Below are 27,681 nucleotides of genomic sequence, written 5' to 3'. Positions count from 1 at the left end.
TACAGTACTGAAAATACATAACTAAAGCAGGGACCCACGAGGAAAGTTCTGTAATGCAGTATCTGGCTTAAACAACATATGCAAATTGTGAGCCAGCAGGTTAGTTAACCACAAGCTATTTTGCTTTTGCTATCTTATTTATCGCTGTGCAAGTCTACAAATTTTCCATAATAAAAAAGTTTACAAAATTGCTTCTCAATACATTTCTTAATCAGCTGTTGCTTTGTTATTTATCTACCACACAGTTCTTTCTTTAAACTCGAAATTATGTCACCAGGTTAAGCAAGAGCATAATTTGAGGGAAAGGGGGAGGTCCACACTATTTATCAAGACAAAAAATAACCACGGTTTCTAGTCAAATGTTTTAAACCAATCACAACAAAACTTTTTTTAAACAACTAAGGAAATCTGAAAAAGGCCTGGATACTAGATGATATTTAAAAACTAATTTTGTTAGGTGTAAAAACGTGACATTTCAAAGGTTCTTATCTGTTGGAGATAAATATCTAAATATTTAGGTGTGCAGTGATAAATCTATGAACAGCTTTAAAAGAATCAAGGAAAAAACTAGAGGGGGAGGGTGGACGAAACCTGACTGGCAAGAGGTTAACAATTGTTGAACCTGGTGATGGGCACGTGTGGTCCACTGATTATTCTACTTTTGCAGAAATTCCATAATAAAAAGTTGTAAAGAAATATTTTTTGAAGGCGTTGGTTCATCAGTTATCACTTTTGCTCTTTACCTTCCACATAATCACAAAACTCAAGAAAATGCTTACTAACAGAATAGGGAAAACCCAAAATGTTTGTCAATGGTTGTCCTCATTAAAGGCAACATTTCAAATAAACAAGCAAACAAATAGAACTGAAACAAGACTGGGTGCGGTGACTCACGCCTGTCATCTCAGCACTTTGGGAGGCCGAGGTGGGTGGATCACATGAGGCCAGAAGTTCGAGACCAGCCCAGCCAACATGGCAAAACCCCGTCTCTACTAAAAAATACAAAAATTAGCTGCGTGTGGTCCAAGCTACTCAGGTGACTGAGGCACGACAATCCCTTGAACCCAGGAGAGGGAGATTGCAGTAAGCTGAAACTGCACCACTGCACTCCAGCCTGAGCAACAGAGCAAGACCCTGTCCCAAAAAAAGAAAAAGAAGTATCTAAGATTGGCAATGAGAGGAGGTAAAGAGTCAAAATGGTACCCAAACAAGAGACAGGTTTACAAGATTGAGCTGCTCATGGTCCCTCAAAGCCCACATTACCCACATGCAATCTTTTAAGATGTAAAGGAAACGAAGGGGCCCAGCAATATCCCCAGTGGCCTGCTAGTGGCCACACCACTCCAGTTATCCAAAAATTCTCATCTCTAATCTCAGTCTCTTCTGCAATGATTTAAAGCTCTCAACTCTTTGTCCCTGACAGAGACAGAAAAACAACGAAACATGCCCACTTACAATTACAAAGCACTACATCAGGAGAGAGCACTTTCAAGGAGAGCTGACACCAAACTGCAGGCACCTGGATAAGCCCTGTCCCTCCCCACACTCCACCTCTACTGCCCTGATAGAGGGAGGATAAAGGAGCCAGGACAGGGGTGTTTATGAAATTCCTACTATAGGCCAGGTGTGAACCCACGGAGTCTAGCCCATAGCCCTGCTGGAAGTATTGTCAGACCCATTTTACACCCAAAGAAACTGGTGAAGGCACTGGTCCAAGGTCATAAGGCTAGAAAGGAAGGAGACTAGGACTCATACCCAGGTCTCCCACTCTGACCACCCAGAGAGAAGCAGCACCAATGCGGGGCCCCATGTTATCTCCCCTCTCCGGTGGTATATTATCCATTAAGCTTGACGTTTCAGTGAACCAGCTGCTCCTTTGGCTGTGCTTAAGTAAGCTTCACTGAAGCTGACGAGACTGACTCTGTAGACTGTAGATCCTGATAAGAAGCCACAGTTTGATAAACTCTCTCCATGCCACCATCTGCATACCCACTTTGCCAAGCCCTCTCTCCAAAGGGCATCCAAAGGCCTCACCATCCCTGTTTAACCCCTTCTTACCCCCCTAGTTCTGGAAGCCTCTGCAGATGTATCCAGCGTGGGTTCTTACCTGGATTATTTGCAAAGCTTTCTCGCCACCTGTGCACTTGGCTGGAAGCGCCACATGTCAAACTTTCATAAGCTAATCCTGGGCTCTGCTCATCTCTATTTGCAGACTGCTTTCCAACACACTTGAAATAAATGGGTTCAAAGTCATTAACATTCCTCATGCCTCAGACAAAAATACTCAAAATAAATGATGGAGGGGAGTTTTCTGTCAATGGTCCCTTCCCTGCCAGCTAGGATCTGCAAAAGGAGCCTCTTAATTGGAGAGCTTCTCCATATTGGCCAGGATCGGTCTTTTGCCAGCCAGTACCTCACACAACCACTTGGCCTCAGTCCCAAGGGATGCCATTTAACAGAAGCAGAGGACACACCCACTCTAGACAAAGTGACTTCAGTTAAGACCAACTCACTCTGCAACTCAGAAGCCTAGAGCTTTCTACTCTTTGCCTATAAGCCTGGAAGAGACCCATAAAAGGCATGTGAATGGAGAGGAGAGAAGGACAACTCAAACTCAGGGACACCAGCACACACTGGCCGACCGAAAGCCTGGTGAGTCCCCAGACCCAGGACCTTTGGAGTTAAGATGCTGCAGCAAAAAATCTGGTAACCCACAGCACCCTCCTTTATGCATAGTACATAGAATTTCTATGATCTCGTCACAGCAGCATCGCCCCTTGGGTCCCGGAAAGTCCTATGAGAGCCAAAACTGTGTTACTGAATTTAATTCTCATATTCTAGCATAGTGGCTGGTACACTGCAAATGTTTAAGAAATATTTGTATAATTAAGGTACCTAGCTGTGGTAGAAATGATAATCCACAAACAACTCCCTTATGATCAATCGTTATTAATGCATTTGTGACTTTTTTTCTCCTGTGACTCCTGCAATTAGACAAATGTCTATCTGGACATGTTTATCCTTGAAAATGGCCATTTAGGGTGACATAAAAACTCACCTGAATAATCAAACTGTATACAGTAAGTCATGTCATATGAACGCCATTCTCTCAAGATCTAACTGATTCCCCCTCTTTGCTCAATCTCACCCCTTCCAAGCTGGGTGATACATAACCCAGATCCCAAAGGGGCTTCACAAAATTAAGCCTGGGAAAAAATTTACCCTCTCTGACTTCATAGGACCAAGTTTCTGTACTTCTTTTGTCAGTTTGCCATGTTATAAAATAGTATATGTAAAAAAATACTTTGAAACCTGCCCAACACTATGAACATATCAGGAACATATCTCATGAATTATTTTACTATTCACTTGGTCTTCTCAACAAGACCGCAAACTCTTTGAAGGCACCGTGAGTCCCCACCACCAGTATGGTGGAGAAGTCGCACTTAGAAACAGGTGCTCTGCCAAGCCCTCCAGTAGCCAGGAACATTGGCTCTCCTCTTTCCACCTCAGCATTTCAGACTTCCCTGGGTCATTCAGTACTGTTTGTTGCCTGGTACACTTAAGCACAGCCAAAAGAGCAACTGGTTCACTGAAACGTCAAACCCCTACCTCCAATCTAACTTTGCTTCTGGATCAGCATAACTTGGCTTAATTTTAACTATCGCCTGCAAGATGTGCAAAGGAATTCAAGGTCAGAGGGGACATAGGTGAAAATGAGGGCCTAATATAAACATGAGTTAGCACAACATACCTTTCTGGTAAGCATAGCATATGAAAATCTGAGGGATCTATTATCATGCAAGTGCAAAGACACTCAGCATATGGCCGCAGCCAGGGAGCCCTGGCCGGAGTAGGCTGTCAGAAACAGCATCAGAGCACGAGGGCATACACAGCCAGGGGCCCCCCACTGGCTGCCAGAGGCAAGACCACTTCAGGCCACCCAGGGGTCTGTGGAAGGATGGGAATGGCCTAGTGATGGGGCCAAGACAGCAGGTCCGCCCCCACCTGGGGAGGCAGAATTGGCACAATCTGGTGTGGCAGGGGCTCTCCATGTGAGCCCAGGTTCCTGGCAGATCTCCTTTCCACCTGGTATTGCCAAGCAAAGCAGGTCTGAGGAACTCAGGGGCCTTCTCCCAGCTCTAAATGGCTGGGAATAAACTGCAACCAATGGAACTGAGAATGAAAAAGGATCAGATACCCACACAGAGGAATCCAGATGTCTCAGGGCTGAATGACTGACTACACCTTAAGTCTTTGTAATTCTGTCAATTCTAAACATTCCTTTTTTATTTGTTTTGTTTTTGAGACAAGGCCTCACTCTGTCGCCCAGGCTGGAGTGCCAAGGCACAATCACGGCTCAGTGTAGCTTCAACCTCCCAGGCTCCGGAGATCCTACCACCTTAGCCTCCCAGGTAGCTGGGACTACAGGAGCACACCACCATGTCCAGTTAATTTTTTGTATAGATGGGGTTTTGCCACGTTGCCCAGGCTGGTCTTGAACTCCTAGGCTCAGCTTCCCAAAGTGCTGAGATCACAGGCATGAGCTACCGTGCCGGGCCTCAAGCATTCCTCTTTACAGCAAGTACTCATTTTTCACCTTTACTTGGCACCACGCAACATGAAGATGCGGAAAGGATAAGATGCAATTTCGGCTCTCAAGGAGCTCACAGTTCCAGGGCAGGCTTCTTAACCCATGGTTTAAAGGTTAGGAACACAGATCAAGACTCAGGCTTCTAGACTCATTAGCTGTGTGACCCTGAGCACTTTCTTACTTCTCTGTGCCTCAGTTTCCTCATCTGTAAAACACAGATAATAACAGAACCTAGCTCATGGGGTTGCTGCAAGGAATAAGCGAGTTAATACACATAAAGTGCTGAGAAAAGGCACGCAGTAAGCAGTACAGAGTGTCAACTGTCATATAAGAAAGCATTACATAGCATGAGTTTGTGCGTATTAACCCACATGACATGCATGATATTTAAAGGGACGCGATATATACCATGAAGTTATAATTTACGCACCCATGCACGTGTCTGTTTGCAGAGGATGACATCCGTAATGTTCAAGTTCTCCAAGAAGCAGAGCTGACAAAAAGCTGAGGGAGCGGGGCTACAGGAAGGGTTCATAAAAGTTACATTGACTTGTGCCTTCATTTTAATCCAGCAAAGGGTAAAAGCTAAGCGGTGCTGTCCAACAGAACTTTCTGCAGTAACGGAAATGTTCTCTATCTGCACTGTCCCAAAATAGTAGCCAGCCTCCACGTGTGGCTACTGAGCACTTGAAATGTGGCCTGCCAGGGTGAATCAATGAATTTTTGGCTTAACTTTAGTTAACTTACATTTAAGCAGCTATGTGTGGCTAATGGCTATTATTTTGAACATCACAGAGCTCATCAGTCTAGGAAGAAATAAGTCACAGGCAAAGACTAGACTATGCAAGATGCAAAACATTCCCTGATGTAATCAGAAATCATGAGTAGAACACCACAATGTACCCTGCAATTGTGAGTAGTGACGTGCACATACACGGAACCACAGCACCGAGAAGTCCAGATGCCGAAAGACAAGAGGGGCCAGGCCAGGCCGTGAAAAGCTTTGTGCGCTGTGGTCAGATTTGGGCTTGACACTGGAGACAGAAGATATGTTCTGTACTAGCCAGGGTTCTCCAAAGAAACAGAACTGATAGGATGTTTATATAAACATTTATTATAAGGAATTGGCTCATGCAATTATGGAGGCTGGCAAGTTCCAAATCAGCAGAGTTCAAAATCTCCAAGTAGGCTGGAGACCCAGGAAAGAACTTCTATTGCAGTTCAAGACCAAAGGTCGTCTGCTGCAGAATTCCCTCTTGCTAATGGGAGGGTCCTTCTTCTGCTCTATTCAGACCTTTAACTGATTGGATGAGGACCATCCACATTGGGGAGGGCAATCGGCTTTACTGAAAAAGTCCACTGATTTAAATGTTTATGTCATCCAAAAACACCCTCACAGTAACAATCAGAATTACATTTGACCACATATCTGGACACTGTAGCCCAGTCAAGTTGACACATAAAATTAACCATCACATGTACTAAAGTTTTTGAGCAGGACTATCAGCAGAACTGACTTTGCTAAGATAATTCAGCTGCGAGGCAGTGGGGAGGAATGGAGGTTCCAGGAGGCAGGAAGACCAGTTGAAAGACTATTTCAGGCCGGGGGCAGTGGCTAATGCCTGTAATCCCAACACTTTGGGAGGCTGAAGTGAGTGGATCGCTTCAGATCAGGAGTTCAAGACCAGCCTGTGGAACATGTTGAAAACCTGTCTCTACTAAAGATACAAAATTAGCCAGACTTGGTGGTGTACACCTGTAAGGTGAGGTGGGAGGACCGTTGGAGTCTGGAAGGCAGAGGTTGCAGTGAGCCGGGATTGCACCACTGCACTCCAGCTTGGGTGACAGAGTGAGAGAGTGAGAGACCCTGTCTCAAAAAAAAAAAAAAAAAAAATAGACCATTTCAATGCTCTGGGCAAGACATGAGGGATTGCACCAAAAAAGTGACAATGAGAAATGACTCATTTAGCATTTGTTAAAGTATGAATGAATGGATTCTGTGACTTTACAAAACACACACTTTATGAGAAGCTAGCATTTCCTCACAAATCTCCAACATAATGTAGAATGGGTAAGGAGGTTTTCCATACAACATAAAGGGAGGGAAGTGATGTAGCAGAGAGATACAGGTAGTTACTATAGATACGGAGATATAGGTTAGATACAGAGATACAGGTAGTTACTGTATTCCCACGCTCAAGAGAGTCTTATGCCTGCTCTGTGGGTACCATATGCCCACCTTTTACTCCTTCTAACTCACAGCCTTTCTAGAAGATAAACTATAGTACCAACGTGGCAGTCTGTTAGCTGCTCCCAATATGCATTCCCCGCTTCGTCCTTAAAACAACCTTGCCTGGCTAGCTAAAAGACTCCAAGTCAAGCCTCCCTTGCAGCTACCTGTGACTACCTGACCAAGTTCTAGCAATGAATGGAAAATGTGTTGTCTGGGACTCCCAAGTAGACTCTTTAAAAGAGAAGGGACATATATCCCTTCCTCATTTCCTCCTTCTGTCCTGAAATGCAGATGTAATGGCTGGAGTTCCTGGAGCCATCTTCAACGACGAGGTGACGTGGAAGATTAGACTCAAATACCAGAATGTGAGCAGCAAACAGAACATTAGGTTTCAGATGACCATGAAATCACAGCACTAATTCCAGACTGCCTAATTTAGGTCTTCGGTTAGTTGAGAGACAGAATCCTTGTGTGTTTAGGCCACGTTTTTGAGTTCTGTTGCTTACAATCAAACATAATTCCTAATTGATAGATGATACAGCTATTATTTTGTGCACAAAAAAATGCAGATTTCAAAATTTCAGGCCACATACCTTCGTCCATATATTTTCCTATGGCCTTGGGTGTTGATATGTGGCTAGGCAGAAGAGGAGTCCACATAAACTAATACAGCACCTTACACCTCATGATTTCCTTCCAACAGCTGCTCTCAATAAAGAGCCCACTGCAGATACTTTCTACCACCTTGGATGAGTGCCCAGGTCAGTGTGAAAACAGACACCCCCTCTTCTCTATATAAAGAGAACCTTCACGAAGCTGACCTTACCCTGAGATCAAGAGACTTAAACTCAAAGAATGCGAAAACCTCAAAAGACTTTGACGTGCCACTGCTTTTAGAAATAACGCAAAGCACTTTCTCTGGGGTGTGGTGCTTTGACAAAGGGTTGGGGCACACACTTGGGGCTTACAGTGAATTGATAAGCAGAGGGCATCGTTTTGCTACTTCCATTTAAACCACTTCCTCAGGCCGGGCACGATGGCTCACACCTGTAATCCCAGCACTTTGGGATGCCAAGGCGGGCAGATCACTTGAGGTCAGGAGCTTGAGACCAGCCTGGCCAACATGACAAAACCCGGTCTCTACTAAAAATACAAAAATTAGGCTGGGCGCAGTGGTTCACGTCTGTAATCCCAGCACTTTGAGAGGCCAAGGCAGGCGGATCACGAGGTCAGGAGATAGAGACCATCCTGGCTAACACGGTGAAACCCCATCGCTACTAAAAATACAAAAAATTTAGCCGGGCGTGGTGGCTCACATCTGTAATCCCAACTACTCGGGAGGCTGAGGCAAGAGAATTGCTTAAACCCGGGAGGCAGAGGTTGCAGTGAGCCGAGATTGCGCCACTGCAATCCAGCCTGGGCGACAGAGCGAGGCTCCGTCCCAAAAAAAAAAAAAAAAGAAATATTAGCCAGGTATGGTGGCACACACCCATAATCCCAGCTACTTGGGAGGCTGAGGCAGGAGAATCACTTGAACCTGGGAGATGGAGCTTGCAGTGAACCGAGATCATGTATTCACTGTGGCTTAAACTCCACAAGGTCATCCCACTGTGTAGAAATGAAAACTCTACCTACAGCCTGCACTTCCAAGCATTTCCCACTTGGTGTAAAGGGTGGTGCTCTGTCTCTCACATGTGGAGAGGTTCCTGAAGCATGACGAACCCCGAGTTGGGAATATGCAGTCCCACCAGGTTGGAAGCAGGGTATTCTAAGCTATGGGAATATTTGTAAGTCAGAACCACTTGAAGGCCCAGAGACCATAAATCTCTAAGTCTTATCAGTCATTTACTTCTCAGCATGAATAATTTCACCGCACTCCAGCCTGGGTGACAGAGCGAGACTCCGTCTCAAAAGAAAAGTAAAATAAACCACTTCCCCAAAATGAAACCTACAAAGTAAGGCTTCCTAACCAGAGCCCATCACTGCCTTAACTGAAGCAAACAGGTGCTCCATCCTGTACGAGAAGGTAAACTCCCCCATGCCCATGAAAGTTTTAAATGGAAGAAACTAATAAATATCAAACTAATAAAGGCCATCAAGAATGGAGAAGGGGAAAGAACTGGTGGGAGGCAGAAACAGGAGGTGGCTGGAGGAGACAGGGGAAGACATAGCTGAGGAACCCACATTCTAGAAGATTCTTCAGAAGAGACCCAGTTGATGTGGCCTCCCATGAAGCCCTTCAGAATTCTACCGGGAGCTGACTAGCTCTCAGCAAAACCAAGCTAGCGAGGGTTGGTGGGGGACAGAAAAAAATCCTAGACCCAGCTCCTTATCTTAGAAACTCAATTTCGTCCCAGAACCACCAGGCTTGAGAGTAGCTAGAACAGCAGCGTGAGCATTTGCATGTTTTTAATATCACTCAACTTTCCTGGCTGTGTTCACTTATGCCCACTCAAGGCTACAGGCTAAGGAATGACAAAGTGGGAGCCAGGGTCCCTCCACAGCTCCACATGCTGTAGATTCAGGAACCCCAAGACAGGGCAGCTGACCCCAAAACTACTTTCTCCCTCTGGCTGATCAACACTACAAATTCCCTTTTGGTAGGGCTGCCAGATTTAGCAAATAAAAGTACAGGCCTTCCAGTTAAATCTGAATTTCAAGTAAACAGTTTTTTTAGCTTATGTACCAAATATGGCATAGAACAAATTTATACTTTAAAAAATAATCTGAAATTTAACTGAAATTCCTGTGTTCTACCTGCCAATCTTACTTCTGGCTTAAACTCCACAAGGTCATCCCACTGTGTAGAAATGAAAACTCCACCTACAGCCTGCACTTCCAAGCATTTCCCACTTGGTGTAAAGGGTGGTGCTCTGTCTCTCACATGTGGAGAGGTTCCTGAAGCATGACGAACCCCGAGTTGGGAATATGCAGTCCCACCAGGTTGGAAGCAGGGTATTCTAAGCTATGGGAATATTTGTAAGTCAGAACCACTTGAAGGCCCAGAGACCATAAATCTCTAAGTCTTATCAGTCATTTACTTCTCAGCATGAACAATTTCATCAGATTCTTCAGGGTAGATTTTCATAGAAGTCACAACTGGGAGGGCTGGGGAAGAAGAGGAAAAGAAAGGAAGGAAAGCAGGGGCATCCTCTGAGTCAGGAAAGGAACAGAAGGTGCACCAAGAGTGCACAGCCATCTGGCCAGGGGCCCAAACCTCGTTGCCAAGCAACATAAAAAGGCCAGCCTGTGTCGATGAAACTCGTAGCAGAAATACAACCTATGGTCTGATTTCCTTTAACTGAAAAATTAATCACTCTACCACTCTTGCCAGGGAATGCCTGTGGTTTACAGAGGGGAAGGGGCTAACTACGTCCATGCAATCATTTTACTGAAAGCAGGGTACAGTTGAGAAGAAAGAAGGAAACATCTGAAGAGCATCGTGGTTTCAGGGAACCAAACTCCACACCCTGTTTCCCCTCTAACCACTATGCTGCGGTGACAAACCACACCTGTTCACTTCAGAGAGAACACTGCCTGCCTGGCAGCACCAACTGGGGCTCAGCCATGCCTCTGTGAATAGCAAAGGAGACAAGAAAAAGGGAGTTGCCCATGACAAACCTCCCAAATGACAAGGTGATAGAGAGCAGCTCCTCCAGCCCAATGCTTCCTGGCTAAGACCTGCCTGCAAACAGTCCCCCATGCGGGCTTCCTGCCACCTGCCAGACAGAATGGGGTGGAATGCAAGTGGCCCATGGCACCACCAGAAAAGAAACCCTAGGCCAGGCGTGGTGGCTCACACCTGTAATCCCAGCACTTTGGGAGGCCGAGGCGGGCAGATCACCTGAGTTCGAGAGTTTGAGACCAGCTTGACCAACGTAGAGAAACCCTGTCTCTACTAAAAATACAAAATTAGCTGGGCGTGGTGGCGCATGCCTCTAATTCTAGCTACTCAGGAGGCTGAGGCAGGAGAATTGCTTGAACCCAGGAGGCAGAGGCTGCGGTGAGCCAAGATCGTGCCATCGCACTCCAGCCTGCGCAACAACAGCGAAACTCTGTCTCAAAAAAAAAAAAAAAAAGGAAAAAAAGAAAAGAAACAAAAAGAAAAACTCAAGATCAGCAACACTGTCCCTGCTCCAGCCCCAGACGCCTGAGGCAGAGCCAGCCAAGCAGGAGGTGCAACCCTTCTGGCAGAAGCCCAAAAATCTACTTCTCTGTGTCAGAAGCCTTTGACCTGGGTCAAAAGCTGCCGCTCATCTCCCTCCTGACCCTGTCCTAATTCAAGATTCCAAGCTTCCAAAGTGCAGCTGCTTCTTTCCCAGAATCTTCAGCCAAGACTGTCAGGCAGGATGCAGTCTTTCAAGCAAGAGAGAGTTAAGAGTCCATGCTCCGTTCTTGCCATAAATCTCCAGGAACTCTGCTTTGAGACAGATGCCCCGTCATTCTACTATGTGCCCTTACTTTGGGCAGCAGGAATGACGCAGTTCCCAGGAACTGGCCTGTGGCCACCCAGGGGGAATGTGACCAGGGCCACAGGGATGAACGTCACTGAGCCAGACCTCCTCACCCAAAGTCCCGTGGCAAGAACTGCCCCCAGGCAGGCAAGTGGCTCTGTAGAAATGAAAGTGACTGGGAAGAAGGAAGGCATGACAAAGCCACGCTGAAGTCATAGCAGGAACAGGGCCACATGAGGGTAAAGTTCCCAAGGATTCCAGATTCTTGGAACAAGAGCTTCTCAGTTACCCCAGCCCAGAAGAGGCAGGGGCGCGCAGGGAAATAACTGCATGAATGAGCTCAAAAACTGCCTTTAGTCCTAAAAGCCTCCTTTCCAAGGCTCTGGCTTCTTTACCCACGTTCATATCCCCACTGACCCCTTCCCTCAGATCTCTGCTCTTCTGTCTTTACCAGCCGCCTCCCTCTTGTGCTTTGGAGTGTGCAGCGTGTCCTTCCCCTCAAGCCTTCCTAATGGGCAGCATCCCCCGCCAGTACACACACACAGTGACACACTCCCTGGCTTCTTCCCTTTGCCATCTACATCAGAGCCACATGGTTCAGCGCACTAACAAATAAGCCTCTCCATGTGGCTCTTGGCAAATACAGTCAGTCCTCATTGTTCACAGCTTCATATTTTTGAATTTACCTACTTACTAAGCTTTATTTGTAACCCCAAAATCAACACTCGCAGTGCTCTTGGGGCCATCCATCCACAAGCACAGTGTGAAGAAATGAGCCGCCTGATACATACGTTTCTAGCTGACATCCAACAAGAAGCTACTCTGCCTTCTTGTTCTGGCTCTCATACTGAAAACAAGTGTCCTTTCCTCGGTCCTTTTAGTGCTATGTTTTGACATTTTGTGCTTTTGTTGATGATTTTCTCTATAAACTGGCCTCCAAGTATAGCAATTAAGTGCTTTCTAGTGCTCCTAAGTACAAGAAGGCTGTGATGTGCCTTATGGAGAAAATACTTGCATTAGACGAGCTTCGTTCAGGCAGAAGTTATACCACTGTTGGCTGTGAGTTCAGTGTTAATGAGTCAACAAAACGACATATGCAGAAAAAGGAAGAGGAAATTTGCCAATCTGAACATGAGTTCACTCTAGTTAAGTGCTAAAGTAACATCCGTTGTGCATGATGAAGCTATGGAAAAGATGAAAGTGCGGCTGGATTTGTGGATTCCATCTGGCACTAAGCCTGCGAGGTCACACCAGATTAAAAAAGCAGAGTGGACAGCATTATCATGAGGCTAAGAGCCAAAGAAGTTTACAGTCACATCACCCAGAGTCAGGAGAACATCCAACCCTTTGCAGCTAGTGTTTTATTATGAAGATATATTGCATATAATTGATTATAAGAAACATACTAAATAAGGGGTCTTTAAACAGAAACACACATATAACAAAGTTATGTATTGATTGGCTGACAAAAATATTGTGACCAGAGGCTCTCAGGAACCTACCCCTCTATTTCCCCTAGGAGCAAAACCTTGGTACCTGCCAATTCAGTGTCTGTGGCAACTTTATAGAATATGACTGCCACAGATAATGAGAATTGATTGTATTTACCTCTGCCATAGCACCACCTTCATGTAGATAGGGTTCGTGGAGGATACAGACCAACTGTATACTCCACAATGGCCAGCGCAGACAAAGGGGAGATGCTTTTCTTTGCCAATCCCCTGGCCTGCTATAATCCTCCCACAGTCTCACTCCATATCGCAAATGGAGAAGTCATATATATATATGTAGGGGTGTGTGTACACACACACACACACACACCCCCCTATCCAGGTCAGTAACAAAGATTCTACTTTTGCTCAAAACAGTCCATCCCACACCCTTTTATAAGACTGCCATGAGGGGAATGTCAGCTCCATAAGGACAGGATCTTTGTTCTATGCTTGATAAGTCAACAAGTGGCTACAACAACACCTGGCATACAGTAGGGGCTCAGTCAATAGCTACTGAAGAAAAGAAAATAATAAATTTTTTTAAATCCCCACACAGACACATGAAGTAATAACCTACATTTGACATATCCTTGAGTTTATATCCCACCTTTGCAGAACATCAGCCTCTCCAGGCTCTCATCTTTTTTTTTTTTTTTTTTTTCTGAGACAGGGTCTCACCCTTTCACCCAGACTGGAGCGCAGTGGTGCAATCACAGTTCCATGCAGCCTTGACTTCTCAGGCTCACGCAATCCTTCTGCCTCAGCCTCCTAAGTAGCTAGGACCACAAGCAAGCACCACCATGTCTGCCTTTTTTTTTTTTTTTTTAAAGAAATGGTGTCTCACATGTTGCCCAGGGTGCTATTGAACTCCTGGGCTCAAGCAATCCTCCCACCTCAATCTCCCAAAGTGCCAGGATTACAGGCATGAGCCACCACTCCTGGCCATGGAAGGTTTTCTACAAACAAAATCAATGCCTAGAATTTCCCAATAAAGGACCACTATAATACTCTGTTCTTCTAGGATTAACATAATAGTTCAGAAGATTAATTGATACACTTGACCCATTTCATTTCATTCGAAACACGATTCTCCATCCATTCAAGGCCCATGCCACACTATCCCTTTGAGCATAGAGTGCTTTTGATCAGTCAAAAGGTAAGTCAGCTACTCCCTCGCTCATCAGTTTTGATCCTCCAGCACATTCTGTCCTCACAAATTAACTCACTATGCACTCAATCTACCTGGGCTCACTCTTACACACCTGGCACAATCTCTCTATCTTCCATAGCCCCCTCCCAGCCAGGAGAGGCTTGTTTCCTCTTCTACCAATAGGTTCTTTGTGGTGGTGATCTTTTTTTTATTATGAGGCAGCAGATTCACCAGATACTCAACATCTGGTAGAAAAATACATCTGGGATAATCTTACATTTGTTGGATCCAAATGCTTTACATGTACTAATTCAATCGCTGTAGTTAACTGCAAAAGTAGCTAGAATACTTTGCAGGTAGAGTTTATCTTTACCAACTCTTGAATTTGGACTGGCCCCATGACTGACTTTAGCCCGTAAGATGTTAATAAACATGAAACAAGCAGAGGCTTGAAAAGGGCTCACCCTTTTTGTTCCTGGAATCTCAACACTGTATGAAAATGACCAGGCTAGCCTGGTGGATGAAAGATACATGTGGCCCAGTCACCCCTGCTACCCTAGCTGACCACCAACCAACTGCTTGATAGATAAGGCCAAGATCAGCCAGCCCCCTGCTAAACCACCAACTGATTGTAAATGTGAGAGATCAGCTCTAAGCCCAAGATCAGAAAAACTGGCCAACAAAACCATAAGCTAAATAAATGTCTTAAGCATTAAGTTTTAGGGTGGTTTGTTTCATAGCAAAAGCTAATTGATACACAACTTTTCTTTCTTTTTAAGAAACAGGGTCTCACTCTGTCCTCCAGGATGGAATGCAGTGGCACAATCATAGCTCACTGTACTCTGGAACTCCTGGGCTCAAGCAATTCTCCTGCCTCTGCCTCCTGAGTAGCCAGGAATACAGGCATGCACCACCATGCCTGGCTACTTTTTGTAGAGATGGGGGTCTCACTACATTGCCTAGGCTGGCCTCGAACTCTTGGCTTCAAGCATTCCTCCCATCTTGGCCTCCCAAAGTGCCGGGATTACAGGCCTGAGATCCCTCAACCAGCCAACTCCATTTTATGGATTAAAAAAATTGAGGCACAGAGATTAGGTAACCTGCCAAAGGCCCCACAGCCTTTAAGAGGTGAGCCTACAAGTCACTCTACAAGTTTCAAATGTTTTTCCACTCCTTAAAGAAGAACATCTCCTTTTCTAAAGGAGGTTATATGTAAGACATGGCCTTATATGGCTCCATAGACACAAAACAGGCAACTTTCAGCACTAAATAACCCCCACTATTTTGCATTTATGCTGCCCATCAAGTTTGCAAAGTGCTCTGCTCTCTTCTGACACATTCCAGCCATTCAAAAATAACAAGGGTTGCCCAACGTCCATGGATGAATGGATAAATAAAAGGTGGTATACACATTCAGTGAAGGGAAATTCTGACACATGCTGTAACATGGATGAATGTTGAGGACATTATGCTAAGTGAAATAAGCCAGTAACAAAATGACAAATACTATATGATTCCTCAATACTTACATGAGGTACCTAGGGTAGTAAAATTCATAGAACTAGAAAACAGAAGTGGTGGTTGCCTGAGCTTGGGAGAGGCAGGGAATGGAGAGTTAGTGTTGAACGGGGACGGAGTTTCCGTCTGGGAAGATGCAAGGGTTCTAGAGGTGGATGGTGGTGAGCGCTGCACAGCAAGTGAATGTGCATCCACAATGTGAATGTCTTAATGCCATTCTTAAGAACGGTTAAAATGGGGGAGAGGCAAAAAAGAAAAAAAAGAATAGTAAAAATGGTATATTTTGTGTTGTATGTACCTTACCACAATTTTCTTAAAGAGGAGAAAATCAGGGCTGGGACTGACAGTGATAAAATGACAGGTCCAAAGCCACTGTTAGACCAGTCAGCACCCAGGGAGCCAGGTAAGCAAGATACACCCTGCTTTTCAGCGTCACTGAGTCACACGGGCTCTGCCCTCATCAGACTGCTCCCCCATCACATGCTGAAGGCCAGATGGGCTGGCAGATATGTCAAAGCAGATATGCCAAAGCTTAAAACAAGCTTGGGCTCAAGGACAAAAACTCTCAAATCAAAGCCAGTGCCCTGCCCCCAACCTGGCATAGAAAACACACATCATGTTCTACCTCTGCTTGGCAGAATTTGGACTTGGTTTTCAAGATCACAGAACTGGATCTGACTCATTGGCTGGAAAATGAGCTCCTATCAGGAAAAGTAAAATTGATGCAAATTTTTAATGAACCGGTACAATTTCTACCAGCCCAACAATTAGATTTTTTTTTTTTTTTTAAGTCAGGGTCTTGCTCTGTCACCCAGGCTGGAGTACAAGAGGCATCATGGCTCACTGCAGTCTTGAACTTCTGTGCTCAAGCAATCCTCCTGCTTCAGCCTCCTGGGGGCTGGGACCACAGGCACATATCATTATATCCAGCTAATTTTATAATTTTTTTTTTTATTTCATATAGAGACAAGATCTCACTATGTTTCCCAGGCTGAAATTACCAATCTTTGTAAACTCTTCACAGAAAATCAAGTGTAGGAGATTTTTCCCTTTCAAGTACCCTCAATTGAGATGCTGAATAGATAGACATGGATATTCCAGACATATAAAACCACCACTACACTATCTTATTTTCTCCAAATAGCATATTTTATTTCAAAATATTCACAAAGTTAAGAAAAGCACAGTACAAATAACTTTTGCATTCAACCATTTGAGTGAGGACCTGATGCTCCATCACCCCCCAAATACTTTTTGTAGTTGCTATTTCCTACAAATAAGGACTGTCTCTCACATAATAATAATGTAACCATCAAACGTAGAAAACGCATTGATACATGACTACCATGTAATTATGATTTCTTTTTTTAAAAAAAAATGGGATATAAATAGTAAGAGAAGGTACTGGGACTTATTTTCTTCTTTTTGTCTATTTTCTAAATTTTCTACATTAAATTCTACTTTTTTAATGAAGCCAAAACCCGAGCTCATGCTGGGATTCCGCTGTCAAACACGCTATCTCACTTAAATCCTAAGGCCAACCTCAGGAGATAGCCAGGGCTGTTCCCTTGACTGCCAGCATTTCATGAACGAGGACGCAGGGACCCTGAGGATGCAGAGCCTCCTGAGTCGAACTAGAAAGAACTGCTATCTGAAGGAGTTTCTCGGGCACCATTCCCTGCTGTACATAGCCAGAGAGGTTTGTAAATATAAAAAGGAAGGGGGTGGGGACAAGAACAGAGGAAGAAAACAGGAAGCCCCGCTTGGCAGCAGCTGGAGGTGGACATCGCCCCCCTCACCATCAGGAAGGTGAGAGGAACATTCGCACACAAACAAGCTCATCCATCTGGCCTGAGCAGCCCATCCTCCACAGAGATGAAATGTGACATCCATGCCCTGCCTCAGCCTTTGAACATCCTTCCAGTTCCTTTGCTATTGACCAACAAGGTCCCTTGGGGTTGAGGGGTAGGAGTTAGGTTAGGAATCTAACCTTTTCTACCCTGCTTCTTCCTGCCCACCTGCAAGAAGGAAGGAGATTACGGGGAGGGCTTGCAGGCATAAAGCCAGGCAGGACGCTCTCAACATTCATCTTCATCTTCGGCTCTACCCATTAAGAGTGACTCACTCATCCCCAGGACCTGGGCATCATCTGATTCGACCAGATGACTCAGTGCCTTGCCCAAGGGACTCAGTAATTGTCCTATTGTCCTCACTGGCCAAGAGAAGGGATGAAGAGATGGAGAGGAGCCACCATCCACTGCTTCCCAACAGACTAGGAGCCTCCCAGCCAGCTCCCTCCTACCTCTTTTGCCATCAAAGAAGATTTGGGGTGCAGAAGAACAGGGAGTGGTGTGAAATCCGCTTCAGGATGTGTCACAGCCAGCTGGGGACCCACCTGCTAAATGGGATTTGAATGAACCCAACCCAGACAAGGCTGGATTTGCCAGTCATACCACTCTCCATCTGCTTACCTAGCTACCGGGTGGGAAAGAGGCTGTAAGTAAAGGAGCAACGGAGAGGAAAAGCTCATGACTTCAAGGGAGGGCAGGGGAGGAACCTCTGGTCTGTGGGCGGCTCCCCAACATCATTCACTAGTTTGTTCATTTATTGATTTATACGGTATTTGCGCACCTTCTGTATACTGGCATTGCAGACCTGGTAAGGAGCCAAACGAATGAAACTCTCTGCCCGTGTGGAGCTTCACTTACTGTAAACAAGCAAATTATAACAGGTCAGATGGGGAGAAGTCCCACAGGGAAAAAGGGAAGCAAGGCATGGGGGTTGGGGCTGGCAGGGATGGTGGGCTGGGAATTACCATTTTAAATGTTAGCCTGAGAAGGCCTCATGGATAAAGGGACATTTGAGCAGAAACCTGAAGGAGATGAGGAATCAGGCTATGAAAATACCAGGGTTAGGACACCACCAAACAGAGGAACAGGCAAGTCCAAAGACCTGAGGCGGGAGCACGTTTCACACCAGCACAGCCAAGGGAGCGACCTGAATCAGAGGACCAGCCTCGAGAAACCCCGACACAAAGCCCCCTAGAGCCATCTCTGCCCCTAAACCTGAACTTGGGGACCAGGCAAGGGAAACTTAAGGTAGAGAAGCCGCTTCCGCGACTCCAATGGGATGCTTTAACAGACCATCCTTCAATCATTCTGCAGCATGGGCACATGGCCTGCTTTTAATAGACACACGTGGGCTAAATGGCATCACAGAAGCATAAATCCCCATGTTAAAGACTTTCAGGACAGGAGGTTTTCTGAATTCCTCGATATTTATCCAATGTTTAAATTAAATCCTTAGAAGCTTCTCCTCAAACCTAACCTGAAACCTCCAAACTTCTGTTTCAGGTCAAGAATGATACAACCTCAGCCTACAGTGGGTAGGACACATCCTCAACTTGGGGGGGCATCTCAAAGATTGATGCAACATGGACACTTTGGAGGGGGAATGCCTCAGCGTGCTGGAATCTGTAGGAATTGGAAAGTCCTTTTTGGAGAAGGGTTTCTTCTCCCGAGAACGCTAGAAGCCTGGGCAGGGCCCAGCTGGAAGTGGAGAAAGGGAGTGGCTGCTGCTCAAGGCTTGTACAGACCAACGAGCCATCAGAACTTTGAAGTGTACAGTCCAGTGCACCAGGCCAGGGAAGGAAGAAGGGTTTTGGACAGCCACTCTGTCTAGGAATAAAGGCAACATATCTGGCAAGGTCCAACCAGAAATTTCAGCTCAGGGTTCAGAGCACAAAACCCAAACACACAGACAGGATCTTGGTAGAACTCCCAAAACAACAAGGGGCTCCCTTGAAGAGAAATTTGAGAGATGCATGGAGACAGGGAAAAGAAGAGGAATGGTTAAGTCCTGGCCTCATTCTCTATGGGTCTATCTTAATATATTCCTAGATTTCTAGGACTTAATTTCCAAAGGGTCCATCCTACTGATATCTCCCCTACAGTGCACAACATGCTGTGCACATACACAGTAGGTGCTCAGAAACTTTGCGTTGTTGTTGTTAATTTTTTCGTTTTTTTTTTTTTTTTTTTTTTTTTTCTGAGACATACTTGTGCTCTGTCACCCAGGCTGGAGTGCAGTGGCACAATCTCAGCTCACTGCAACCTCCACCTCCTAGGTTCAAGCGATTCTCATGCCTCTGCCTCCCGAGTAGCTGGGATTACAGGTGCCCACCACCACACCCAGCTAATTGTTGTATGTTTAGAAGAGAGGGGTTTCAACATGTTGGCCAGGCTGATCCCGAACACCTGACCTCCAGTGATCTGCCCACCAAGTGATCAGCTTCCCGGAGTGCTGGGATTACGGGTGTGAGCCACCATGCCCAGCCTCACTAAGCATCTTCTTACAACTGGACACTTTTGAAGGCAGCATCTTCTATCGTGTCATAAACAGACCACAGGGACAGCACTGGGTCATTCGCTAGTGAACTACAATTTGGACGAACTGCTTAGATCTTCTTGGGAAATCTGAACTCTCATCTCAAGAGGCATCACAGGGTTGGTGATTCACATGAGCTCTCTAATTGGGAAACCCAAGCGGGCTGAGGAAGGTGAATACAGCCCCCAGCCCAGGGCCTGCCACACAGCAGGTACCAGTAACTATTGGGGGCTCTTTACCTTCCCCGTTCACAGGGCGTGGCTATCAGAGGCTGCAGGTGACACAAGTGGCACATCACGTCACACAGCAGCCAAAGGAAGACCAACTCCTAAACCAGAACCCATTTCCAAGCAGCCCCCAGCAATCGCCTGATCACAGCTCCCCTCCGCCACTCCCCTTCCAGTCTGTTTCACCACTTCTTATTTGGGCTCTCAGGACAAAGAACCAAAGTTTCAGCAGGACAATGGCCACAGAAGTCAGAATTCGCTAAGGAGTGTATAAGAACTCACCTACCAAATCTTAAAAAGGGAAAAAAAAAAAAGAGAGAGAGAGAGAGAGAACCAATGTTTCAAGAGAAGCAGAAGGCTAAACACTCCCAAGAGTGAGGCGAACGCGAGGGAGGAAGCGCATCTTCCTACTGCTGACTGACAGGTTGTCATTAGGAGCGGAGGAGGAACACATTCTGGACGTGTCCCCGTAAGCACACCCAGCCCCAACTCAGGGAGCACCCACTTGCAGGGTCATCCAAATGCCAGCACTCACACCCTATTAATAGTGTCGAGCATTGAAATGAAGCAGATTGCGGTGGGGTGGGTCACTGCAGATAAGACATATAGGACTCAAGCTTCTGGCCTTCAGCAGGAGATACAGAGTCAAAGTCACCCTCAAAACTGAGGGGTAGGGAGGCTTGAGGGAGTGGAGACATCTACAGGGCTATCTTACCTGCCTCGCCACCCTCCGTGCCTCCCAGTAGGGCTTGGAGTCTTCCACAGCTTTGCCAATTTTCTTCACCAGTTCGTCCAGTTTCACCGTTGCTTCAACCAGAACAGAGCGGAACTTCTGACGAGCATCCTGCAGCCAGGGGAAACCGAGGAAACACAGTTCAGGCTTAAGAAGGGATCTGCAAACACCTACTGGACCTAGACAAAAACACCAACAAAGGACTTTACCCAACATACAGACCTCTAAAGTAGCACCTGTATAAGACAGTGTCTAGAGCAGCACCGCCCAAAAGAGCTTCCTGCCATGGCGGAAACGTCCTGTGCTCTGCACTGTGCAGTGCGGCGGCCACCAGCCACGTGTGGCTACTGAGCACTTGGAACTGGCTGGTGTGACTGAGGAAAGGAGTTTTTAGTTTAGTTAGTTTTAATCAGGCCGGGCGTGTTAGCTCAAGCCTGTAATCCCAGCACTTTGGGAGGCTTAGGCAGGCGGATCACTTGAGGTCAGGAGTTGGATACCAGCCTGGCCAACGTGGCAAAACCCCATCTCCACTAAAAATACAAAAATTAGCCAGGCGTGGTGTCAGGCACTGTAGTCCCAACCACTCAGGAGGCTGGGGCACAAGAATCTCTTGAACCCAGGAGACAGAGCTTGTGGTGAGCCGAGATCATGCCCCTGTACTGTAGCCTGGGTGACAAAGCACGACTCTGTCTCAAAATAAAAAAGTTTAGTGAGTAACAACGCAAAGTTTCTGAGCACCTACTGTGTATGTGCACAGCATGTTGTGCACTATGGGGAGATATCGGTAGGATGGACACTTTGGAAATTAAGCCTGTCTCTGCTAAAAATAAAAAAATTAGTCGGGCACGGTGGGGGGCACCTGTAATCTCAGCTACTGAGGAGGCTGAGGCAGGACAATCATTTGAATCAGGAGGCAGAGCTTGCAGTGAGCCGAGATCGTGCCACTGCACTCCAGCCTGGGTGACAGAGTGAGACACTGTCTCAAAAAAAATAATAATAATTCCTTCATTATATTTAAAATTTTTTAATTAACATGGCTAGCAACTACTATATTGGATAGCATGGTATAGATTAAAAAGCTTTGTCCAGGACCTCTGGACAGCATGTTGTCAAAGCTCAGGATTTTAATCAGAGACATGGATTCAACACTGACTAAACATCTTTCTGGGGAAGAATGTCCAGCCGCCTCTGGCAGCTTCAGTCCAAACGATGCTGTCAATGTTAAACACTGAGTGCAAATTTATTTATTTATTTATTTACCACATCCCAGACCTGGTCCTGGGCCTTAGGCGTGGCCCTGTCTCCAGGGCACTTACAGCCTGGTAGGTGAGGTAGGTATTACAGTCCATTCCAGAAAAGTCAGTGACAAGGTAGGAATGGTCCAGGCGCCATGGAACTCAGCAGGGAAGAATGGCACCAGACCATGTATCAGAGGGAGAGTCACAGGAAACTTCCAGAGGAGTACTATCTAAACAAAAGTCCAAAGCAAGAATATGAATTCGGGGGAGGGAAGAAAAATACTGAGTTCCAAGCAGGCAGCAGAGCCTGTGTCCAGATAAGAGGGGAATGGGAACAGCATGGTGTTTGCAAGAAACTGAAGGAGGCCGGAGGTCTGGAACGTGGAGAATGGCAAGAGATAAGGGGTGGCCATCCATCCTGGCGACAGCAACTAGTAACTTGGACCTTGACAGGAGTTAGGAAGGCAAAGGAGGACTGTGTAAGGCTTAATCATGTTGTAAAAGTCAAGAAACCAGATACAAGAAGTATGAGAGAAAAAAAAAAAAGTTAAATAAGTTAGTCCCAGGTCTGGGAAGACCTATTAGGAGGGATCAGGTCAGTGACTCAAACCCTACATCCCCTCTACCTCTCCCTCAGGCATCTGCCTGACAAAGCCACACCTAGGGGAGGGAGGGACACATGCATAAGTTTTTTAAAAAAGGGAAATGGAGGCCAGGCACGGTGGATCACGCCTGTAATCCCAGTACTTTGGGAGGCCAAGGCGGCTGGATCACCTGAGGTCAAGAGTTCGAGACCAGCCTGACCAACACAGAGAAACCCCGTCTCTACTAAAAATACAAAATTAGCCGGGCATGGTGGCACATGCCTGTAATCCTCAGCCTCAGGAAGCTGAGGCAGGAGAATCGCTTGAACCTGGGAGGCAGAGGTTGCAGTGAGCCAGGATCGCTCCATTGCACTCCATCCTGGACAACAAGAGCTAAACTCTGTCTCAAAAAAAAAAAAGGAAAATGGCCAGGCACAGTGGCTCACACCTGTCTTCCCAACACTTTGGGAGGCCCAGGTGGGAGGATCGCTTGAGACCAGGAGTTCAAGACCAGGCTGGAGGATATAGTAAGACCCTGTCTCTATAAAACACAAAACTAGCGGCCAGGTGCAGTGGCTCACGCCTGTAATCCCAGCACTTTGGGAGGCCGACGTGGGCAGTTCACGAGGTCAGGAGATGGAGACCATCCTGGCTAACAAGGTGAAACCCCGTTTCCACTAAAAATACAAAAAAATTAGCCAGGTGTGGTGACAGATGCCTGTCATTCCAGCTCCTTGGAGGCTGAGGCAGGAGAATGGCATGAACCCAGGAGGCAGAGCTTGCAGTGAGCCGAGATGGCGCCACTGCACTCCAGCCTGGGCAACAGAGTGAGACTCTGTCTCAAAAAAAAAAAAAAACCTAGCTGGGCATGGTGGCCTGTGCCTACAGCCAGGGCGGGAAGATCGCTTAAGCCTAGAAGGTTGAGGCCACAGTGAGCCGAGATCACACCACCGCATTCCAGCCTGGACGACAGACCCCGTCTCAAAACAAAACGAGAAGAGAAGAGAAGAAAAAGGAAAAGAAAAGAAAAGAAAAGAAAAGAAAAGAAAAGAAAAGGTGAAGTGGATATTCCAAAGGAACAACACATGATCACGAGCTATGGGGCTGGAGACTCAACACCCACCTGCTGGTAAAACACATGTTCTATTGGCTAGAGTAACTATCGGAAAAATGTTATTTTATTTTTTTTGAGACAGAGTCTCGCTCTGTCACGCAGGCTGGAATGCAGTGGTGTGATCTCAGCTCACTATAACCTCTGCCTCCCAGGTACAAGCAATTCTTGTGCCTCAGCCTCCCAAGTAGCTGGAACTACAGGTGTGCGCCACCACACCCAGCTAATTTTTTTTTTTTCCGTATTTTTAGTAGAGATGAGGTGTCACATGTTGTCCAGGTTGGTCTCAAACTCCTGGCCTCAAGTAATTTACCTGCCTAGGCCTCCCAAGGTGCTGGGATTACAGGCGTGAGCCACTGCACCTAGCCAAAATTATATTTCTAAACATGCAATTGCAGCAGTCTCATGGGGGTAGAGGAGGCTCTGATCAGTTCTAATGCATCCCATCATCCCAAGCTGCGGGCTTGCTGGATGGGTTTGAAAATGCCGCCGGCATTCCAAAATATGAGGGTAAAAGCTCTGCCTCCCATGGGAGCGCCTCAGCTCCCGAGGCTGGATCCCACATCCAACACAGGCTTTGCCCCCTTTCCCCTGGTTCTGTGCCATCATCATCATCCTGATTTCCTCTGCCTTCTCCCTTATCAGACCAGGCTTAGGGTCATCCGCTGCAGCTTCTACAGGCAGAAAACAAGACTAGACTTGTTCCTCCGGGGGAAGTGCCCAGGGAATAGAGAAGCCCCACAGAGCTTCTACAGGACTTGGTTTCCAGCAAGTGGGAAGCAGCATGCTGTCAAAGCCCAGGATTTTAATCAGAAACAGAGATTTGATGCTGACTAAAGTTCCTTCTGCAAGGCCCTAAAAGCAGGGCCTTCTCTATGAACCATTTGTATTACTTATGAAATTGTTACTTTCCATCCCATAGGGAGGTCTCTTAGAAGGAATCAAGGAGAATACAAATGTAAAACATTTAACAATTTCTGGGCACACAGTCAGTGCTCAATAAATGTATACAATTTTCCTCCTGGTATAAAAAGAGACCCCGAGACCCTATTAAAAACTACCCAGGGAGTTTCCCGGAGACAAGGGCACGGCGGACATAATAACCTGTTACACTGTGCAGGCAGCCGCTTTGCAAGATGCACTCGTATGCATGACCACATCCTCACGGTCACCTCCTTGGTGGTGGGCAGTGCCAGTGCTATCCACATTCACACCACTAAGAAAACTGAGGGCCAGATTGGTCAGCGTGTGGCCTGCGGCAGGTCACATCATCCCCCACGCCTACTCTGTTAAATGAGAACTGGGCCCCAAAGCAGTGGCCTATGGGCCAATAAGCTTAGTGCATTTGGCTGGTATGCTGTGCAGTAAATGTCAGGGAAAATTCACATTAAAAAAAAAAAAAGTGAATTCTCAAATTTTTAGTTTAAAGAAAGAAAAATAGCTAGGAGTGAAGCAGAAGGTGCCCCCTTAGGCAGGGGTTACCCTCCTCTCCAGTCCCTACCACTCTGGTGCCTGAATCACTCATTCAGGTTCCCTGCCCAGTGGCTAAAGACATCTGATCTGCCAAGAGCTCTTTAGGGCACTGGTGAATACAACCCACCAACACTGCCTTTGTGGAGAAAGAAGGATGGATACAGGGCACAGACTGACTGACTGCTATGTGGCAGGCATTACTGTCAGTGCTTTAACCCCACCAATTTGTGCAATCGCTAACAATCCTAACAGGTAGGTGCCATTGTTGTTATTCACATTTTACAAACGAGGAAATAAAGGCAAGGAGAAGAAAGGTAACTTGCCCAAGGTCACAGAGCTGGGAAATGGCAGAGCAACAATTAAAGTCAAGCAGTGCTAAGACTACTTACACACATTGAGCAACAGACACACGGCTGAGAAGGCCACCCAACCCAAGTCAGACATGAAGAAAGGGGATTCCACCAGAGAGAGAAGGGGGTCATTCGACCCTCCAGCATGGACAGGCTGGCCTGGTAGGGGCTGGAGCCAGGAAGCCTCCTGGGCCATATAAACGCATCTGAACTTCATCCCATGAGCAATGGGAGACCATGGCATGGTGTGGGAAAGGGGAGATTATTTCTTGTTTCTTTCTTTGCAGAAGATTTTCTGGTGCTAGTTCATCACTGAAATCCTGTCTCCCTCTGCTATTCTCTATTTGCCATTTCTCTTCCTTTGGCCATCAATCATATCTCAAAATTGAACCTTTTAACCTGGTTCTGTGTGGTGGGTTTTCTTCCCACAGGGTTACTTAAGTCTCAAGTAATTTATTTCCAATGCACCCTTTGTCAGAAATAATTAAAGAACACATTCTATCACAAAAAGGAAACATAATCATAGTTTACTAGATGGCTCAATTGTGAATAGCACTTATCTAGCTGCAATAAGGTAATCAAATACTGACCACAATGGATTCTGTTGAGAGGACAGGAGATGGGAAAGGTCCGAGACAGGGGGTGAAAAGAGACAAAACCTCATCTTCCACAGCAGGATGTCAACAGATAGTCACCCAAACGAAAAAGATCAAGAAGTAGTCACACAGTACATACTACTTGGTCATAGAAGTAAATACCTCCATCAGCTAAAATATATTAAACTAATACAGTTAACTGTCTAGGGGAGGAAAAACAGGGGTAAGATGGGCGAATGGGATAGTATAGGGCTTTTGTTTGCTTTATTTTGTGTTTTGTTTTTTGGGGTTTTTTGGGTTTTCATTTTCACTTGATCTTAGCCGAAAGACCGAGAAGCGATGGGGTTTTTGTTTTCTTAAGAGACAGAGTCCTGCTATGAGGCCCAGGCTATTCACAGGCATGATCATATCACACTGTGGCTTCAAACTCCTGGGCTCAAGGGATCCTCCTGCCCCTCCCAAGTAGTTGGAACTACAAGTGCAGAACACCCTGCCTGGTTTTTTGTTTTCAACTGTAAAATACCATAGATTTTTCTAAGCAGGGGCATGACCTGATCAAATTTAGGTTTTACAAAATTGTCACCTGGGTGCAGAGTATGTTAAAAGACCCCTCGGGTGATTCTGATGGGCAGGTTCAGGGCCCGCCAGTCTGACCGATGCCCTTTTTGTGACTATCTGTGTTAAGTGTGTGACCATCAAAGGGTATTAAATCCAGAAGACTCGATTTGACATCAGCGTTTCCTTCTATAAATGAGGTTGTGCTGCCAGGAATTATGCATGACTGGCTGACCTCCAACCACCAACAAGCCTATTCATCAAAGATGCATTGAAAGTAAACACAAAGCCAGTCCCCGCCCCCGCCCCCCATCCCTGTAAGAAAAAGCCCACCCAGCTGTTACCATTCCACTGAGGGTCACAGCCACTTGGGTAACAATTCCCAAAAGTACTGAGGTACGAAAATCTTTCCTATCCCCAGCATTACAGCCCTAATATTCCTTGGTCCTCACCCCCACCTCTCAGTCCCTAGTGATGTGACAGGGCCTGGCCACAGTCATACTCCTAGCCACAGTGATTGTTCTATGAGCAGGGGCGATAGACGTGACCCATCACAACCAATGAGACTTCATTTTGGGACCTTTCTGAAACTGTCAGAGGAACTTTCTTCCACTGAGATGTTTAAGAGGATGGAATGAAAGCCTACAGCAGACAGCAGCCATCTTGGCACCATGAGGGGAGAGCCTGACAGAGAAGAAAGAAGGGAAGGAGATCCCTAGGAGGTCCCAGTGGCACTTTGAGCCTCTGGACCCAAAAACGCCTTACAATCTACCCCTATACTCCTCTTCCCTGAGCCAAGACAGGCCCCCTTCCACTATCATTCTATTTTGTTCAAGCTAGCTAAAATTGTATTGCTGTCACTTGTAGTTGAATTAAGCTTTAAACATGCGATTGAAAGATACACCTTACGGAAGCCATATTAGCATAGGAAAGCAAGGGCCAACCAACCCACATTCTTTTTTTGTTTTTTTTTTTTTTTTTTTTTT

At 46.1% G+C, this 27,681-nt stretch overlaps 1 protein-coding gene across 2 annotated transcripts in view; it reads right to left on the bottom strand.

Moving 5' to 3' along the window:
• The window catches only part of SH3BP5 (SH3 domain binding protein 5), a 77,362-nt gene that overhangs the window by 25,968 nt on the left and 23,713 nt on the right, over positions 1-27,681 (bottom strand). For both annotated transcript variants that reach the window (XM_017884308.1, XM_017884254.1), the window contains exon 3: positions 20,771-20,899. In XM_017884308.1, coding sequence (XP_017739797.1) covers positions 20,771-20,899 — 129 coding nt within the window. The remainder of the gene's footprint in view (positions 1-20,770; positions 20,900-27,681) is intronic.

The sequence above is a fragment of the Rhinopithecus bieti genome, unplaced genomic scaffold (genome assembly GCF_001698545.2).
Source record: "Rhinopithecus bieti isolate Rb0 unplaced genomic scaffold, ASM169854v2 scaffold_12, whole genome shotgun sequence".
In the NCBI taxonomy this organism is placed as follows: domain Eukaryota; kingdom Metazoa; phylum Chordata; class Mammalia; order Primates; family Cercopithecidae; genus Rhinopithecus; species Rhinopithecus bieti.
The sequence above is the reverse complement of the archived record's forward strand: the minus strand, read 5'-3'. Positions and strand labels throughout refer to the sequence as shown.